This window comes from Sphaeramia orbicularis, chromosome 4, assembly GCF_902148855.1.
Source record: "Sphaeramia orbicularis chromosome 4, fSphaOr1.1, whole genome shotgun sequence".
In the NCBI taxonomy this organism is placed as follows: domain Eukaryota; kingdom Metazoa; phylum Chordata; class Actinopteri; order Kurtiformes; family Apogonidae; genus Sphaeramia; species Sphaeramia orbicularis.
The window spans coordinates 56,958,008-56,977,734 of record NC_043960.1 but is presented as its reverse complement, the minus strand read 5'-3'; the positions used below and the strand labels follow the sequence as shown (position 1 = coordinate 56,977,734).

Here is a 19,727-nt window from a genome sequence, read left to right as displayed (position 1 = left end):
TGGTCTGTGATTGGACAGGACATGCTGGAGGTGTTCCAGGACAGTTTAAAAAACACACTGTTGCCTCAGAGCTGTAGGTGGGCTGTGATCACCCTGAAGGTCTCACCCAAAGAAAGGAGACCTACAGGATTTAAAGAACTGGAGACCGGTCTCTCTGCTCTGTGGAGACTATAAGGTCCTGTCAAAAGCTCTGGCCTTGAGATTAAGAGAAGTGATGGCAGACATAGTTCACGTTGACCAGTCATACTGTGTGCCCGGCAGGTTAATGAGTGATAAATCACTCTAATTAGGCATGCTTTGGACGTCTCTGGCTCTTTGGGCATAGGTCTGATTTCCATAGATCAGGAAAAGGCATTTGACCGGGTTGAACATCAGTATCTGTGGAAAACACTTTCTGCATTTGGGTTCAGCCAGAGTTTTATCGCCAAGATCCAGGTTTTGTACCGTGATGTTGTGAGTATACTGAAGATTAATGGTGGTCTAGCTGCGCCTTTCCATGTCTAAATGGGGGTACGACAGGGGTGCTCACTGTCAGGCATGTTGTATTCTCTGGCCATTGAACCACTACTGCACAGACTCAGAAAGGATCTGACAGGAGTGTGTTTCCCTGGGTGTCCTGCAGCGGTCAAACTGTCGGCCTATGCAGATGATGTTATGGTGGTTTTAAACACACAGACAGACATTGATATTTTAGAGAAAAGTGCACAGTCTTTTAATAAACTGTTTTCAGCCAGGGTCAACTGGAGCAAGAGTGAGACGTTGTGACCAGAAAAGACTCTTTAAATGAACTCATTTTACCAGGAGGACTGAGCTGGAAGACGGGGGGGCTGAAGTATCTGGGGGTGTTTTTAGGTGATGACTCGTTTTTAAAGAAAAACTGGGACGGAGTTTTAGAGTCCATTGAGGGCAGACTAAAGAGGTGGAGGTGGCTGGTGCCAAACATGTCTTTCAGAGGTAGGACTGTTATTAATAATCTGGTGTCCTCCTGTCTGTGGCACAGACTGTTGTAGACCCCCCCTCTAATCTGTTGTCAAAGGTCCTGGCTGTCCTAGTGGATTTCTTCTGGGATAAACTCCACTGGCTTCCACAGGCGGTGCTGTTTCTCCCTAAGGTGGAGGGAGGACAAGGACTGGTCCATCTGTCCAGCATGGGTGCTGCTTTCAGGTTGCAGTTTATCCAGAGGCTGCTGTATGGTCCAAAGGACCTGGTGTGGAGACCACTGGCTCGGCTGATCCTGCAGGGCGTCGGTGGAATGGGATTACAGGAATCTGTGTTTTTAATGGATTTTAAGACTGTCAAGTTTTTGTTCTTGCGTCTGTTTTATCGTGGACTTTTCAGTGTGTGGAAACTGGTCTGTAAGCAGAGGGTTCAACATAACTCTCTGTTCTGGCTGCTGAAGGAACCACTGGGTCATGGGGGTCTTCTGAGCGCCCCCTGTTGGGCAGGAACAGCAGTCACAGAGGCCTTCAGTACAGCAGGGGTTTGTACTCTGGGAGCAGTGCTGGAGTTCACCGGACCTGATCTACAGGATGCAGCAGGTCCGACGGCTGGTCTGGGGTGGAGATCAGAGAGGATGGTGTTCAGACTGCTGAAGCACTGGAGGAGCTGTTTAACGGCACAGGAACGTCAGCTGATGAACAAATACAGCCAAGGTTTGATAACTCTCTGTCCTACTGATCCATTTCCATCTGTGTTCATCTGCCCCTGTTCAGAGGAGCAGTGGAAAGTCAACCTGAAGGAGGCTGAGGGCAAAGCGCTGGCTGTTCTGATGGTCAAGTGTCTGAACAAGAAGAAGCTGCAACATCGAACTCAACTGCTGTGGAGAGTTCATCTGGACCTGAGGGAGGAGGAGCGGCCCGAATGGAGGAGTATTTACAAACCTCCACTCTTTAAGAGGGTGGCCGATCTGCAGTGGAGAGTCCTGCATGAGATTGTGGCCGTTAATGCCTTCATTTCTATACTGAACCCAGATGTGTGGAACACCTGTCCTTTCTGTGAGGCAGTAGAGACAATTGTTCACTGTTTTGCAGAGTGTCCTCGTCTTCTTCTTTTCCAGTTGTTGGGGTGTTTGTTCAGGAGGGCAGGAGAGGTTTTCTCCCTTAAGACCTTCATCTGTGGTTTTAAATACAGAAAGACTCAGAAAAATAAATGTCAGTTAATGAACTTTATTCTGGGTCAATCAAAGATGGCCATCTATGTGAGCAGAAAGAAGAAAGTGGAAGACAATATGGAGTGTGATCTGGTGTAATTATTAAGAAAGATGATCAAAGCCAGGATCCTAATTGACTTTAACTATTACAGGAAGGATCTGGAGACTTTCAGTTTAACATGGACTTATGGGGACGTACTGTGCTCCGTTCAGGACAATCAAATTATTTTCTCAGAACAGCTGGTCTGATCTAAGCTGATCTGTTTTTAGGTGTTTTCTGTATTTGTGAGACTGCAATAATGAAATGATATTTTGCACAGAAATAATAAAGTCTAAATCTGTAAAAATCTAAATCTGTCTGTTTCTCTCTCCCTCTCTCTCCCTCTGTCTCTCTCTGTATCCCTCTCTGTCTCTCTGTCTGTCTGTCTGTTTGTCTCTCTCTCTCTCTCTCTCTCTCTCTCTCTCTCTCTCTCTCTCTCTCTCTCTCTCTCTCTCTCTCTCGTTCCAAACTCTCGCGGTGTCTCGCGGCCCTTCAGCCTCCTGCTGGGCTGTGCCTGCTCCAAACTCTCGCGGTATCTCGCGGCCCTTCAGCCTCCTGCTGGGCTGTGCCTGCTCCAAACTCTCGCGGTATCTCGCGGCCCTTCAGCCTCCTGCTGGGCTGCTCCTGCTCCTCCACTCACAGACATGCCGAGTCCCGTCAGATCCTGGCTGGGTTTGACTCTCGAGTTTCTAGAAGAACACGGACTCCTGACAGTGAGCATGTGTCAGACCGGTTCTGTGTTCGGTAAGTGAACAGCAGCAGCAGCAGCATTCGGACCCAGACCCCTGTCGGCGGAACCAGCCGGGTTGACAGTCACCGTGTGGGAATGGCAGCTCAGCGGCCGTTAAAAGGCATCCTGAAGAACAAGAACACCGGGATAAACGTCCAGTCTCTGACCGAGGACATACAAGGAGACAATCCCGAACAAGCACCGGGTCTCTCGGAAGAGGACCAGCAGTAAGTTCGGCTCCTAGCTTTCCTAACATGGGCAGTACAGGGGACATGTTAGCTAGCCAAACACAGGTTAGCCTGTGTAGCAGCCTAAGCTAACACAAACCCTAAAGTCACCTCTTGGGTAGTTAGGTTGGGTTAGCTTAGCTAGCTAATATGGGGTGCTATTTGAATGGAAACTTTCTGGATCTTTCTTGTGACCGTCGTGTCATCGTGATTGTAACTTTAAAATGTGTCAAAAAGCTAACGATGACCAAGGCTTTTCTGCCCAGATGTGTCTCGGGTTAGCTTCAGGTTCTGGTTCGACTGACAGTTCAATGTCCAGATGGTGATGGACAGGCGTCCACATGGGTTAGGGCTGGAACCTCTGTTCAAACTGTACTGGGGATGTCTTTGTAATCATTACCAATTATTTATAATCGAATAACAGGTCAGTGAAGGTGGGCAACACCCAGATGAAAAAACAACCAACACATATATGACCATCTGACCACAGCTCAAAGGTAGAACACTGGACTATAGGTGAAATACTGACGAATAAAAGGAGTTCAACCGTATCACATCTGAGTCACTAATAAACACTAATCCAGTCCTAAATACTGGTTGGTTGTAGTTTCACAGATACAGTCTGGGGTTCAGAGTTAAAATTCTGAGAATCAATGATAGAATGGGTTTAAGTCCAAAGGAATATTAGTGTCAGATCTACTTCAAACACTGTCTGCACATGACAGTACATGGACTGTACAGGTTCTATCAGTGGAACATTTATAAATCTATTGAAAAAATGGACACAAACCAACATAAGTGGAAGAACACACCATCATATAGATTAAAACAGGAGCTAAACAGTACTTTGATCATTAGTTTAACAATTCATCTGATTAAAATATGTCAGATTTAACACATTTAATGTCTGAAGCAGATATTTTCAAAGGAATTGTATTTGATGAACAATGGAACAAAAACATTTGGTGACAAGTTAACATAACTCTTCAATAAAGGTCAGAGAAAAAATGCTCAGGGAAGATAATGACTTTTACTGAATCACACAGCATCCTCTGTTGTGTGTTGATTTTAAGGGTTTTCTCCCAGTTTTCATGTTCTGGTGTAAATGCAGTTGGGTGATTCCTTACATTAATAACACCACATCTTTAGCAGGAACATTTTAGACATACACTACTGTATATGAGTACATTTGGTGTCATTTCTGATATCATCGTTAAAATTGGCCAACATAGTAAGGCTGACTGAAAAGTATCTGACCCATTTAAAAGCACTCTCATCTATTTTCCTGAAGGAGAATCAGAATCCAGGCCATTTACAGGCAGATGTTCAGAGTCAATAAGGAAGCATGAGATTTAGTTGGACTGAAGTTATTACTGTTGTCTGTCTTGTTTTTTTTATTTTTTAATGGTAGCTGTAGTAGGTCAGGATGGTTGTAATATGTTATCATATGAAAATAGTCTGGTTTACTACTGACATTATAGCCTTTGTTACTAGGGCTGTGTATTGGCAAGAATCTGGTGATTCAATACAGATCACAATATGATATATATATATATATATATATATATGATACTGTTAACAAGGCATTGTTTTTGTGTTTGTTTTGTTTGTCTTTTTTTTTTTTTTTTTTTAAAGATCTTTTCTTGGAAAAATTGAATTACACCAGAAATATGCACAAATACTAAACAAATTTGTATTTGATCAGAACAGAATCTAATGCTATGTCACAAAACGTTACTCTGTTAAAGATTAAAGTACAGGGCATCCAGCTTTACTGGTGCAAAAGACACACACAAAATAAAATTATGCCTTACAGACATAATAGTTTCAGATCCTGCTCAAATGTTCATATTCTGTTAGTTGTAAAATTAATGCATAGTGGACAGTCCCTGAATCATCCAACAACAGAACATTATTTTTGTGTAATCCCATCAAAGGAGTGAACATCTGCCTCTTTCAGACGGTAAAAGTCCTTTTAGGATGTTTGAAATAACCCACCATTTTCCACCACAGTAAGAGGATACATGTCTTTGCTGATAAAATGCAAAACTGACAGCATTATCTTTGCTACGCAACTCAAAGTCGTTGGAAACTTTAGCAACTGCACTTGGTCAAGAGTAAGTTGAGAGGGGTCCACTTGCTTGGCATAGCTTGTTAGTGGCAGGTCGTCATGGTGTCTTGCTAGGTTTGGCTGGCAGATTCGTCATGTTGTCTGATAACTTAATTCTGGCATGACACATTTTACAAACGGCAAAGGTTTTGTCATATTCTGTACATCCTTCTGTGTTCCAAAAGCCAAATTGAGCCCGTGCATCAGCCTTATATGCCACAGGGACCAGCATTATTCACTCGCTTTCCGGCATCATTAAGCTGTAATTATCTCCGCCAAGGAGGTTATGTTTTTGTCGGCGTTTGTCTGTCTGTCTGTCTGTCTGTCTGTCTATTTGTGTGCAAGATAACTCAAAAAGTTATGGACAACTTTGGATGAAAATTTCAGGAAATTTTGATACTGGCACAAGGAACAAATGATTAAATTTTGGTGGTGATCAGGGATGGGAGGCCCACTGATCTGACTTGACGAAGGTCTGCGCTCTACAAGTGGTTTTCTAGAAAAGACAGGTAGTGGAGTAGGACATTTCATATTCCCTGGAATTCTTGGGGGTGGGGCTGTGTGCTGAAGAATGCTGAATGGTGGAACAGGCTTGTAGTGTTCCATACTTTGTTCACCCATAATAGCCAGTTTTTGTTTATTCCATCTCTATGAGCTTCACTTCATTTGTGTTTTGATCATATGGAAAATGGTGCAAAAGAGGAGACGCTGCAAGAAGCGATGGAAGACAAGGTCCATGTGCTCAATACACTCTTTGGTTCCAGCCTAGCCAAGTGTATTTGGCTCACTCCTACAAGTGCACTGCAATAATCTGTTTGTCCAACCGAATGCATGCTGCATAATAAACCTCAATGGGATCCTTTTTGCTCAGTTTTCCAAATGTTTGTGAGACGAGTGGAGCTGAACCTAATGTATTTGGCTCACTCCTACAAGTGTATCGTAATCATCTGTCTGTCTGTCCAAATATGTTATAGCAGCATCTGACTTTCATTACGATTTCTTCTTCAGATTTGTAAAACCTGAGTGATAGCCTCCTTATCACTAGTCCGTTTGTCTTTCTGTGCTAATGCACCTAAATCACTTACCTCACAGTGAACAACTTCGAAGTGTACTCCATCACCTGCTGTCTGTTTATTTACAGACCAAACTAAACCATCACTCAGGCCTTTTTGGAATTACACACAGCTGCAGCAGCAGAAGCAGGAGGCATTGAAGCCGTTTCTGTGTTTGTTGCTGCTGCGTCCATACTGTGGCTGCATGGAATTCCCATTCCCACAATGCACTTCGCAAAAAAAGTTCTGAAAAGGCCTGAGTGACATATGGGTTTGGTATGTAAACAAACAGACAGCCTGTAAAGGAGGACACTTCGAAGTTGTACACTGTGAGGGAAGTGACTCAGGTGTGTTAGCATGGAAAGACTAATGGATAAGGAGGCTATCACAGGTTTTAGAAATTTGGACAAAAATGAGCTGCTCTGAAGAGCTTATTCAGTGCATACACTCAGCCTGGACCTCATCAAACATATGTCAGATACACTCCATATACATTCAGCTGGACCTTGAGCAGTCAGTGACTCCAAACACTAGAGCCTCATTTGAATACGTTTTCAGGAACTTTGGGGTGTGGTGGAAATGCAAACACAAGATTACCAGGAATTCTTTCACCCAGGAAAATAAGTTACTGGTAATAAAACTTCCTGGGAATGTGGTGGGAAAGGGGCTTATGCGTCTGCCTCCTGCTTCCTAAATCCATGTGGACTATACAGTCAAAGGGCCACTGGAATGTTCTGTGTAACATTGAATAGGACACTCAGTACTGCAGTTGGTTTCATCTGTTTGCAGGAGACACCTGACTAAAATATTAACAAATTCATTGAGGATCTGTGTAAAATCAATATACAAATATGGACTTTTACATGACTTACATGTAGTCTTTTTTATAGTGGGGGTAATAAAGGAACACCACCCACCTATGAATGCTGACACCAATGGGATATTCTGGTGACTGTAACAGCAAGGTGTCATGTGATCTCATTTACAGGGAAAGTCACTAGAAAAATTATCTGAAAGGAGTTTAAAGACAGGTGTCGCAATTAGGGCTGCAATTAAGGATTATTTTCATTCTTGATTAATTACCCTCAGCTCTCACTTTAGGGTAGTATCATCAGTTCGTTCTCCATCCATATGTGCAAAAACCTTGGCTTGGATCAGTGGTTTTCATCTGGGGGGGGTCAGCAGGTAGTCACTGATGAGGTGGGGGGAGCTTCCTGTATCTACAGAACTATAAAACCCACCACATCCTCCACATACAGGTCCATCCCATTATTTGTAGAAGTACGCAGAAACAGACATGCCAGCTGAGAGGTTATTCAACTGAAAATGCCAGTGGAATTTACCACTAATTTGATAATCAAAATAGTTTTTGGTTGAAGTAATAATTGATCAGTCCTTACATCAAATACAAAAGTAATGTAGTTTTCATTAGCATATATTCATGAGTGCTGCTGTAATTTCCACTTCCTTCTTAATGACAGCAGGTCTGCACATCAGTTACCGTCCTTTTTAAGCTGCAGTGGAGAAATGAGGCCGCAGAATGATGGCAGTTATGAGCAAACACCATTCCCAATAGTGAATCAAGCTTTTTCTGTGTTGATACTAAAATAGTCTGCCTTTGAGTGACGAAACAAGTAAAGGAGTAGCTTTCTGGAATGATCTGAGCTCCAGATCTGAGATGACCATGTAAGAGCATAGTGCCACTCTCATGTGTGTGTTTACAGCTGGAAAACTGCTCCCAGTCTCTATGTAGAATGAAGGGGTCAGCCGTGCATTTAATGTCATATGAAATACATTTTCATTACACTCTTTACACATTTTTTTATTTATTTTTTTATTCAAATGTTTATTCTGAACAGTCTTATAAGATATTATATAAGACATCAATTAAACGAAGTACACTGTTCTCTTTTTTTTTTTAAAGAAGAAAAAAAGGGGTTTCAATAATGATCATTGAAAGGAGAGAGAGAGAAAAAAGGGTAGTATAAGTAAATTAAGTATGTAAAAAATGAATAGCAAAAATGATGTTAACAAGCCTGTGCATTTAGCCAACCACACTTTCAGGAAAGAAGACAAGAAAAAAAAAAAGGCGATGCATAAATATATCTATATGTATACACACAAGGCAGCATTCATAGTCATAATACAAAGAGAGAAGAAGAAAGAAAAAGAGCCTAACAGTGCACATGTACATTTAGTAGGGCTGTGCAATTAATCGAAATTCAATTACGATTTCGATTATTACACGCAACGATTACAAAAATTATGTAATCGAGAAAAAACGATTATTAATTTTGAGTTGTTTTAATTCACGCACACGCAAGCTACCATGAGCTGCTCTGCCCCGCCCCCCTCTAAGCTACTGCTGCCTGCTAGCCGGCAGGTCCACCCCAAGAGGACAGTTGTACCTAGTGGTCTGGAAAAATGGCAGGAGAATCACAGCAGAAGTGCTTGGTAAACAAAAAAGGCAAGTCAAATTCAATTGTATGGAATCACTTTGGGTTTGATGAAGAAGACGAAGAGCAAAAACACATCACGTGCAAAAAGTGTTTCGTAGTTGTGTCCACACCGACCGCTAACACAACAAACCTTTTTAACCATCTAAAGTTTAACCACCGCCACCGTTATCATAATCTTTATCTTATGAAAAACTAAAACGCATAAAAACAACTTCGTCCGCAATGCAATCTTCAGTCTCTGAATCTCTTTACGCTGCAACTCCCGTATTAACCTAACCCTAACCCGTATAACCCCAACGTGTGTATTCTACAGGGTGTCCCATAAGTCTCCATACATAGGAAAAATAAACGTTTCTTGACATAAACCATTTTTATTTATATAATATGCTCTATATGACTGCCATTTGGTCGGGAACACATTTCAATGCGTGTCCTCCACTGCTGAAGAACTATAAAGAAGAAATATAAAGAAATACATGTTAGAACAATATGTATTATGTCTCCTATGTATGGAGACTTATGGGACACCCTGTAGATGGCTGATGTATACAGAAGGCCTGAACTGAAACCTCACGGCACGCCACTGAATTTACTATGTTTCATACTACATTGAACATACTTGAATTTATAATTTGCACTTTACGTGAGTTTTTTTTTTTTTTTTTTTTTTTTATTGCTACACTTCTATGGCAAGTCTATAGCAGTTTAATTCCAGTGCACTATTTGTTTACAAAAGGAAACATACTTGAATTTACAGTACACTTATTTGATTTCAAAGATTTTTTTGTTTCGTACAAAAGTGAAAATACTTTGTTTTAGTGGTTAAAAGCTTTATTTATGTTTAAAGAGTATATTTTACATTGTTTTGCAAGAAAAAAATAAACAACTTTAAGGTTAACAAATAATAGTTTTTAATAATCGTGATTTCAATTATTGCTAAAATAATCGTGATTTTTTTTTTTTTTCTATAATCGAGCAGCCCTAACATTTAGTATTAAGCTTTATTATTTAGAAGGGGGCAGGAAATGTAAGATTTTCTTCATCCTGCTCCTTTTCGAGCGTGGGTGTGTACGTGTTTGTTTACTTGATGATTATTGAATGTTTACTGATGAAATGCACAACCATGTACAAAATAAATGAAATGAAAAAGATATTGAAGTACAAAAGGCAACCATGAACATATGAGTAGCACAGAAAAAGAAAACATATTAAAAAAAAAAAAAACCTTGAGGGGAGAGAGTTAGTACCATCCTCTATGTTCAGTCAAAGTTAGGTTTGTTCAGGTTATATATGTAATCCAAGGCGCCCAACAATTTCTAAGTTTCTCTTGTTCAAGCCGTAAAGAAAATGTGAATTTTTCCATCACAAATTTTCGTGGATCCTGGCTATCCACACTCTTTACACGTTTTAACATTTAAAACTTTGAGAGCCACAGCTGAGATGCACAAATCATTGCACCTCACTGAGACAAGTATTAATATTAAAGTTTTAAAACATGCCATTTCATTTTTAACATGCTAGCTCCCCTTTACACACAGAAGGTGTGACAAATAAACTGTGATGAAGTACGAAAACACCTCTGAATTTCTCGCATCAAAACTAATGCGGTGCAAATTTATAAGTTGTGAATGACACTTGTTCAGTAAGAGATTTGAAAGCACCGATTCACATAGCCTTCATGATACAGAAACCCCTGGTAGATCATCTTGTTCTTTATGATGTGGCTAGAAATCACCAGGTCTAGTCCACTGTTGGTTTTACATATTATACATTTCATACAAATGATTTTGTAATTTGTGTTGGGAAAGCTCAGGAAAATGCTCTGTGTTTAAAGCCCTCAGTTACAACAATGAGCTGAGCAGGTCCTCCAAAGACACACAAGCCAAGAAGCAAACATGTGTTATTAGAAAACATAAACTTTTATTTGCTCACACATATTGACTTGATGTTATGTGTTAGAGTCTCTTTGTTTTGCAGTGATTCTTAACAACATTTTGTTGTTTTTTTCATGCGTTGAAAAATATAGCAAGAAGAGAACATGGCAGTATAATGACAAACATGGAGTAGATACAAGTACTGTATAATCAGATGCAGAAGCAGAACAAGGAATTGTACTTTGGTTTATCCTTGGCTGTCACGTACTGTAGAATAAATATATTTGTAGAATTATAGAATAAAAGTAAGGAATGTATGGTTAAAAATAGAAGGCTTTTTTTCCACAACACTCTTCAAATATAGTGTTTCCTGTGGAACTGAGCTCTTGGTGTGGTGGTGCGTAATCTGGGGGGGGGGCTGCACCACAGCAAAACCTTACCAGCTGAAACACGAAATAGTGTAAAGACCAAATTGTATACAGACAATAGTGCAAATATAAAAACCAATAGTGAAGTATAAAAAGACAGTTTACTGCATTCCAGACCCTGGACCATCACAGGCCATGGAAGGGTGGAAGATCAGTACCAATGATCTTCTAGGTAGCCCAGATTGTCTGTAGTCCAGACCTGTCCCATTTGATGGCTGACTGATACCAGACGGTGTTGGAGCCACAGGACAGTCTGGATGATGACGGTGCAGAATGTGGTCAGGGGTTCCTTTAGCAGCTTAAACTTCCTGAGTTGTTGTAGGAAGTGCAACCTTTGCTGGTCTTCATCCATACACCATTGTTTCCCCTACAATTGTATGTGGTAGGCGCCCCCCCAGCGGCACCTCCTGCCTCCCCCCCACAAGAATGCAGACTGGCACAGCCCTGGGCTGGTGACACACAGTCCCCCCCTTCTTTTTACACATCCCTTGTGTTCTGGAATATTCCCACTGTCTTCTGTTCTATTATCTGTGTAAATGAAATGGTGGATCATTTGGTACCACCTCTGGAACTCCTCTGGAGGGTTAGGGTTAGGAACAGAGCCCTGAGAAAGGTGGAACCAGGATTCAAGAATGCTATGGAAAAGGAACACCTCTGGTTCCAACCAAGGTGGGACGTTTGGATGACGGACTGTGTGTGAGACCCCCGCGCTGGGTGATTTTAAAATAAGTGTGGGCTGAGTACAGTAAAGAAACATATCAACACCACCAGACAGATGTGGAACTGGGGACACTCTAGGGTGACCAGGTGCTTATGAGCCACATGTGGGACAAGTAATGTGTTTGTGTGGGACATGTAACTGTAATGCTGGAACAAAGTCTCGATTTTTAAGCAATGTGCATCTTATTGTCAAGCTTATAAATATGAATAACAACAGTTTGATTTGGTTGCACACAGTATGCATATTTCTGCACTGGGCATTTATTTTTTGCTTTTTTCTCACAGGTTTCAACAACTTTTTTTTGCTTGTAAAAACAAAAAATCTACTTGTAAAAACTTAAAAAAGAAACCTCAAGTTTCAAATATTGTAATTGAATACTTTTAGAAAATCAGCTTTTTTTGTTTTTTTTTTTATTTGAGTACATATTCTCAACCCTCAAAGGTAAATTAAACTAATCTATGTGCAATAAAACAAAAGGCATAACTGACAACATAACATAACAGCTGTTTCCACTTCCAGCCAACCTAAAATTACTTGGACCAAAAACCTTTTTGCATCTAAACACACAGCAGTCAAACATTTTGCATTCTAGCACAGTAAAAAAATAGAATAAGATAAAGTAAATATTCTGTGGAATTTTGTCAAAAAATAAATATCCACATACTTAACAAAAGTGTATTTGTTGGTTTGTTGTGTCTCAGTTCAAACTCCAAACTTAAAAATAGTTAAAGGGAATATGGGTCAAATCTAACCAAACATCACATACAGTGTGTCGTGTCAAGCCATACTTGCCTCCATGGGTGATGGAGAAATAGGTTGGACATAGTTCACAGAGTACCCTCTGTGAATCATCCCCCACCACTTTCACTCATGTATAAACATTTTCCCATTCTTTTCTGTCGTTGGATCTTCTTTTTTAGCGCAGAGTTTCCATGGTTTCCACCAATATTTGCATGCTGGTGTCTGAGGCTTTTTCCATTGTTTTTTGTATGTCAGTGGGCGGAGTCAGGAGGACACAGGTGACAGGTTGATGGACTCCTGACCCCACGTTTATGTTGTTTGATTGACAGCGGGCACAGCCAATGGTGATAGCGCTGTCTCCACTGTAAAACGAAAGTCATGTTTAGAGAAAGGTGACTGTCCTGCACTTTGGAGAGCCTGAGCCAATCAAATGCGGGACATCGTCTCAGTTTGCGGGACGTGGAAAAAATGGTCATAATGCTGTGCAGTCCTGCACAAAGTGGGACATCTGGTCACCCTAGGACACTCCCACATCCACCAGACAGATGTGGAACTGGGGACACACCCACATCCACCAGACAGGTGTGGATCTGGGGACACACCCAGATCCACCAGACAGGTGTGGATCTGGGGACACACCCACATCCACCAGACAGGTGTGGATCTGGGGACACACCCACATCCACCAGACAGATGTGGTACTGGGGACACACCCACATCCACCAGACAGATGTGGATCTGGGGACACACCCACATCCACCAGACAGGTGTGGATCTGGGGACACACCCACATCCACCAGACAGGTGTGGAACTGGGGACACACCCACATCCACCAGACAGATGTGCAGACAGATGTGGAACTGGGGACACACCCACATCCACCAGACAGGTGTGGATCTGGGGACACACCCACATCCACCAGACAGATGTGGAACTGGGGACACACCCACATCCACCAGACAGATGTGGATCTGGGGACACACCCACATCCACCAGACAGATGTGGATCTGGGGACACACCCACATCCACCAGACAGGTGTGGAACTGGGGACACACCCACATCCACCAGACAGATGTGGATCTGGGGACGCACCCACATCCACCAGCTGTTGGGACTTGAAGTGGAGGACTCTATCCATGAGAACATTTGTGGAAGAGTGAAAGACGGGATAACTCTGGAGAGGTTAGCAACACCGCTATGCTCGGGGTATTTCCGACGTGCAAGTTCTCCGTCCCACTATCTGCTGCACTGTGGCCCCACCCCTTTAATTGGTGAACGCAGGCCCGCTGTGTAAAAGTCCACTTGTCTCACCTCTGTTACTCCTTTGTTTGTGGAAATCAGACAATAGTGGGGAAAAAAAGTGGAATCACCATCTGAACTTTTTTCCGGGATCTCTGTGTAAAAGTGGCTTTTGTCGTAGGTCCACTTGAGGTCCTGAGAGGTGATGGATCCCAGGAACCTGAAGGAGTCCACAGTAGACGGTAGTAGGATTTTCCACAGGATGGGGTATGGTCTCCTATAGTTGGCAGTATGTTTCAGGCTTCTTCAAAATGATGCAGACTCGTCTGTTAAGAGGTTGTTTTTTTAGCCTCTCACTGTACCTCCTCTTTGCTACTTAGTTTTTTTGATGGTCTTGTTTCTGGGCTCGATCCCAGCTGCTGTAGACCTTGTCCTTGGCATGGCGCAGCTTTCTATGTTTGCTACTGAACCATGTTTTGATATTGTTATATGTTTAGAAGGTCTTGGTCTGCACACATGTCCTCACAAAAGCTGATGTACAATGCCACAGTGTTTCAGAGTTCATGTAGGTCTGTGCAGTCGAAGCAGGCCTGTAACTCCACCTTCGACTCAGTTCATATCTTTGCAGTCTTTGTCACGGGCTGTTTTAATGATTTGCCATAAATTGCTGATTATTAATTTGCAGTTTTTTTAATTGTGAATTATCACTGGTATTGATGTGTTTTCTCACAATTGTCATAATTCATGTTATTTAAAAAAAAAGGCATTTAGTGTGCAGTATCACTTTAGCAGTGGCTCCCCTCCTGGTAACAAAGTGTAATGCATTCTAGTTTTCTAGTGAGTGGAGAACATTGTTTAAGTGCAGCATAAGAACCTCAGTGATAATGTTTAGTGTTTGATGTCCACTTTAAGGCCAGGCTTCATATTTTAAATACGTCTGTACAGAAGAACTAAACAATAGCTTTCTTTCTACCATTGTTTATGGACATTCCTAAACTGTTTTCCTTCTTATCTGCATCTATTGTGTGGCTCATATCTTCTCGTACAGTAGCAGGATGTCCTGGGCTACCTCTACAGCTGCCTTTTTCCCTGTATTCATATTGTCCAACACCTGGTGTTCAAACAGTTCAGGCCTGTCTTTCTCTCATCACACTTGTTTAAAAGTCTAAGCACAGATAGGTAATGCACACAAAATTTCAGCAGGGTAATGAACTCTGAAAAAATGAGTGCATTTGATAACAGATAGAAGGCAATGTGGGACAGACAAGATCCAGGGGATTTATTTTACCCATGAACTGAAGGATCCATTCCCCTAAATATAAACACTGCTCTGTCATGTACCACCACCAGAATGGGAGCCAATAAATGCTGGGAACTGGCCTTTTATTTATTCTTTTTTTTTTTTTCTTTTTTTTTTAAAACTCCCTGACCATTGGCTACTAGGGCTGTGTATTGGCAAGAATCTGGCGATATGATACAAATCACATTACTAGGATCACAATACAATATATCACGATATATCATGATACTTTTGAAAAGGGCAATTTTTTGTTTCTTTGTTTTAAATGATTATTTCCTGGAAGAATTGAATTACACCAGAAATCTGCACAAATACTAAACACATTTTTATTTGATCCCAACAGGATCTAATGCTATATCACAAAATGTTCCTGTGTTCAAACTGAAATCATATTTTACAGACATTACAGTTTAAGATACTGTTCAAATGTTCGTATTCTATTAGTTCAGAACTAACATCAGAACATTACTTTTGTGCAATCCCAGCAAAAGAACTAACATTATTTAATAAAACAGTGTTAAATAATAGTAAATATAAACAAAAAAGAAAAACCAAAAATGAACCTCCATGATATCTGCATTTGAATAAATACCTAAAAATATTAATACAGTACTTTTTAATATCGATACAATATTGTGAAATGAAATATCGCGATATATTGCAGAACCAGTATTTTCTTACAGCCCTATTGGCTACAGGGGTATTGTCATACTTTGTGGTGTCCTGTCTATGTGTCTGTCCATCAGTGCCAACACGATTACTTTCACCAAATCATCTGATCTCCTTCATGTTTGGTACTTAGGTGCAGGTTGGGAAGCTCTTGGACCGGTTCTTTGGCTGTCAACCGTGACCTTTTGTTTTCAAGGTCACATTGTCACATTTAGACACCACAGTTGACCTACATTTTCCAGGTCTTTCGGGGTCAATGCATGGTCATGGAGAATGGGAAAATAGGATAGGAGAAGCTAGCACAGATACGGTGAGAGGAGAGTGATCAACGTTGAACATTGGTCCCTTATTAAGGCAACAATGATGTATGTACCTCAGACCGAGTCATATCTAATTCATGAAGGCTTCCATGAAACTCAACCTCTCCTCCACTATTTCTCTCACCTAACCCTACCTCTGAGATGGTCGCTTTGACTGTCAGGCAGTCAGTTGAGTCATTTCCATAGAACAGACATTTCAGTCATCTTTTTTTCAGGTCACATGATGTCATTTACTTTTTTTGAGAAGGGAAGTTTGACCAACAGTCAGAATAATCACCTGAACACATCTGGATCCCAAAGAGACAGAACAGCAAGTTGAGCTAGACAATACCTACATACAAATATGTTACCAGAATAAAAATACTTATATTGATTTGATATTGTTGCCATGCCAAATCAAAAAAATATTTATTATTAAATGATTTTGTAAATTATTAGAAAATGCAAGTTGTCAACCTCCATGTTGTCCCTGATTTTGTGATTTAATGTTTAATTCAATGATACTTTGATCATTTTTACCCCGACTGGCCAAAGGGGTATTGAAATCGTTTTGTCATCAGTCTGTCCATTCTGGTCGAGGGGTATTAGGGCACAGCACGTTATGTTCTTTACCACAAAACACTCATACATTTATTACAAAACACTGGAACATTTTGTAAAAACATTTTTCAAAATAGAATTCAAAGAGAACATGTACAGTGAAAAGAGGAGGGGCCTGAGGATTTCTCCCTGTGGCACCCCACAGACGAGAGGCACCATAGACCACACAGAATCTGGACAACCAACACCACTGTGTCAAAGCAGCTGTCTGATCTAAAAGCACAAGGACGATGAAGTTCCCAGAGTATTTGCTGAAAATATGTTCTTAAAAATGTTAAAAAGGTACTGTGTAAAATCAGACTGGGACATCTCAAGAATACCATTCTTATCTAGAAACACCTTCAGTTGAGAGAGAACAATTTTCTCTAGTATTTTTTAGAGGAATGGGAGTTTAGAATTTGGCCCAAAATGTTGATAAACCTGATGTATTTGAGGCCAGGCTTTTCACGAGTGGCTGCTCATTGCACTCATTTGTCTATTTTAATTCATATGTTGGATTAAAACCAACACAATAACAACTTAATCGCACAATTGGAAATGACAGAAGTGTGTTTGTTTTTGACATAATTTTTGTGTTATGAATAATTTAAAATCACAAAAAGACATGTGACTCTTCAGACTGATCTCAATAAATGGCCTTTTATATCACACTAGTTCTTACGGCATTTGGCGTGCTATACCTCTGCATTTTCGACCTTTTGCATGTTTTCAGCGCCATTTGATCGTATATCAATTTACGCCAAACTGTCTGGTTCATAGAACTTTAACCCTCAGTGTGTGGTATTTGATGCATCGATTCAGGTTGGACAGGGGGCTAATAACAACTCTCGGTGGGAGGGAAAGCTTATAATGCATACAGATAACAGGCCAATTTAAAGTGGCGTGTATATTTATATGAGTCATGATATCACATTGGGCTCTTTGATGATTCACTCAGGACCAAAAATCAGCCTTTAAACTTGTACAAATTAATCTAACATTTATTGTGATAAATATCAATACTGAGTTATACAAACATTTTCATAATGATCCAATTTTTGCTGTATTACATCTAGCTCATAGATATTTATTTATTTATTTAGAACATGCAAAGAAACAAAATAAAACAAAACGAAATATCAGGAAGGAGTAGGAAGAAGTATAAACTTATTTAATCCAACCCCTCTGTGCTTTTATGCCTTTATCACTAACTTAATACAAGAATCAAACAATACAATTTTCCTAATTTAGCATCGAACCACAACAAATCCATAATGCAGTAATTGAATTATACACAACAAAATGTTCATGGCAGTGTAGTCATACAAACAGACTCAACAATTCAACAATTTTCTTCAATAATTACAGCATATTTATCAATACAACATTATCCATAAACAAACAGGCCTCATTGTCATTATTAAATACTGGATCTCTCAAGAATCAATTCATTATATCTTTTTTTAAACTGAATTATGTTAGATATTTGTTTTATCTCCACACACAATTTGTTCCATAGTTTTACTCCACAGATGGTGATGCGTAGCTTATTTCATGGCGTGTAGAAGTGATTAACTCAGTAGTTGTTTGTGATTTGCTTCCTTGCTTGTTCAGAATGTGTAAATTGGATAAAGTATGATCCGTTTGGACCAGCCTCTTAGTCCTGTTTAAACCAGAGACAGTGGGATGGTCCAAACGCCGTAGATGGAGGGCACCTTTCTTCACTCCCCTTGTACCGTGTTACCCGATAACGCAGCTCAGCTCTCATTGATGACTCACTCTATTTAATGAGTTGCCCTGAAGCGTTATGTCGTCAGCTGTTGACCACCCCCGGAGAGACACTCACAGAAAAGATCCAGCTCTATATTTAGTGTGTGCTAGTAGTTGGTGCTGTCCTGTTTTTGCGTACTTTTACAGAGGCAGGTGGATCATCACTGAAGGACAGTTTCTAGTGATTCGTGCTTCTGAGTGACTGAGTGGGTTTAAGGCAGGGGTGTCAAACATGCGTCCCACCAAAGGTTCCAATCCGGCCCCTGGGATGAATTTGCAAAGTGCAAAAATTCCACAGTCAAGGCTGTGGAACTCATTCTCAGTCTTTGTAGATCTGATCCATAATGCACATGTAGAAATGATAAGTTGAGGCAGAATATTGTTAAAATTGCACTTATTTTTCTTAAGAAATTTCAGTTTTTTCAGGTTATTCGCATCTTTTTTTGTTTGGATAGTTTATAAAAGTAAGTGTTTTCATAAGTTAATGGGGGTTTTTTGCACTAAAACAAAGACAAAAATTTGGAGTTGTAATTATTTATAGGTTATTCTGCTATTATTTTACTGGTCTCACTGCAGATCAAATCGGGCTGAATGAGGCCCCTGAAACAAAATGAGTTTGAGAGCCCTGGTTTAAGGGAAATGGAACATGGGTGGCTGCTCATCAAACACACAAAACAAACAAATGAAGTAATTCATCTGGATCATTGAACGTCAGACTCAAAGTAGTCAATCAATAAATGGAACTTCTAATAACTCTCGGTGGGAGGGATTTTTATCTTTTGCATTATGTATCATGTTCCCGTGAAGTGCGTATGTCTGTTTGAGCCTAATATTACCAATATTATCAGCCACTACTGACCTCAACTGGAGCTAATGACTGTAGTTCTGAAAATGTTGGCTTCACCATTAATTTCCTATCAGTGTTTGTTGAAAAACTTTGTAAATAAAGTCCAACCAATGCAGATAGGACCAATACAGATGTACTGCTTTGTGTTGCTGCTTCATTTGGGTAGGTCGTAGGTTGTCTTTATGGCTCAGCTCAACTTTGGGTCAGCGCCGTAGGGGTTCTCTGCAGACTTTTACAGCACACAGTACTTTTAGCATCTTCCCCCTTTCATCCTGTCTGCATCCTACCATTTTGTTTCATGAACAAGGTCAAGTACAGTATCCTCTGAAATGTAAAGGTGCTTTAGGGATGTTTGGTTTCAGATTTGGTCCTAGTTTAAGAGATGCAAATCATGAGAGAAAGTGAGAGAATACTAAGAACTGTTGTGGTTACATATCGGCTCTAGTTTGTGTAAGTTAAAGCTCTGGAT

General features: G+C 40.5%; 1 protein-coding gene across 2 annotated transcripts in view; it reads left to right on the top strand.

The window, feature by feature from the left end:
- The first annotated feature begins 2,779 nt into the window (after nucleotides 1–2,779).
- The window catches only part of ppp1r2 (protein phosphatase 1, regulatory (inhibitor) subunit 2), a 33,804-nt gene continuing 16,856 nt past the window's right edge, over nucleotides 2,780–19,727 (top strand). For both annotated transcript variants that reach the window (XR_003935293.1, XM_030132945.1), the window contains exon 1: nucleotides 2,780–3,146. Coding sequence is in view for 1 of the 2 variants with exons in the window: in XM_030132945.1 (XP_029988805.1) it covers nucleotides 3,016–3,146 (131 nt within the window). In the remaining variant the exon portion in view is untranslated. The remainder of the gene's footprint in view (nucleotides 3,147–19,727) is intronic.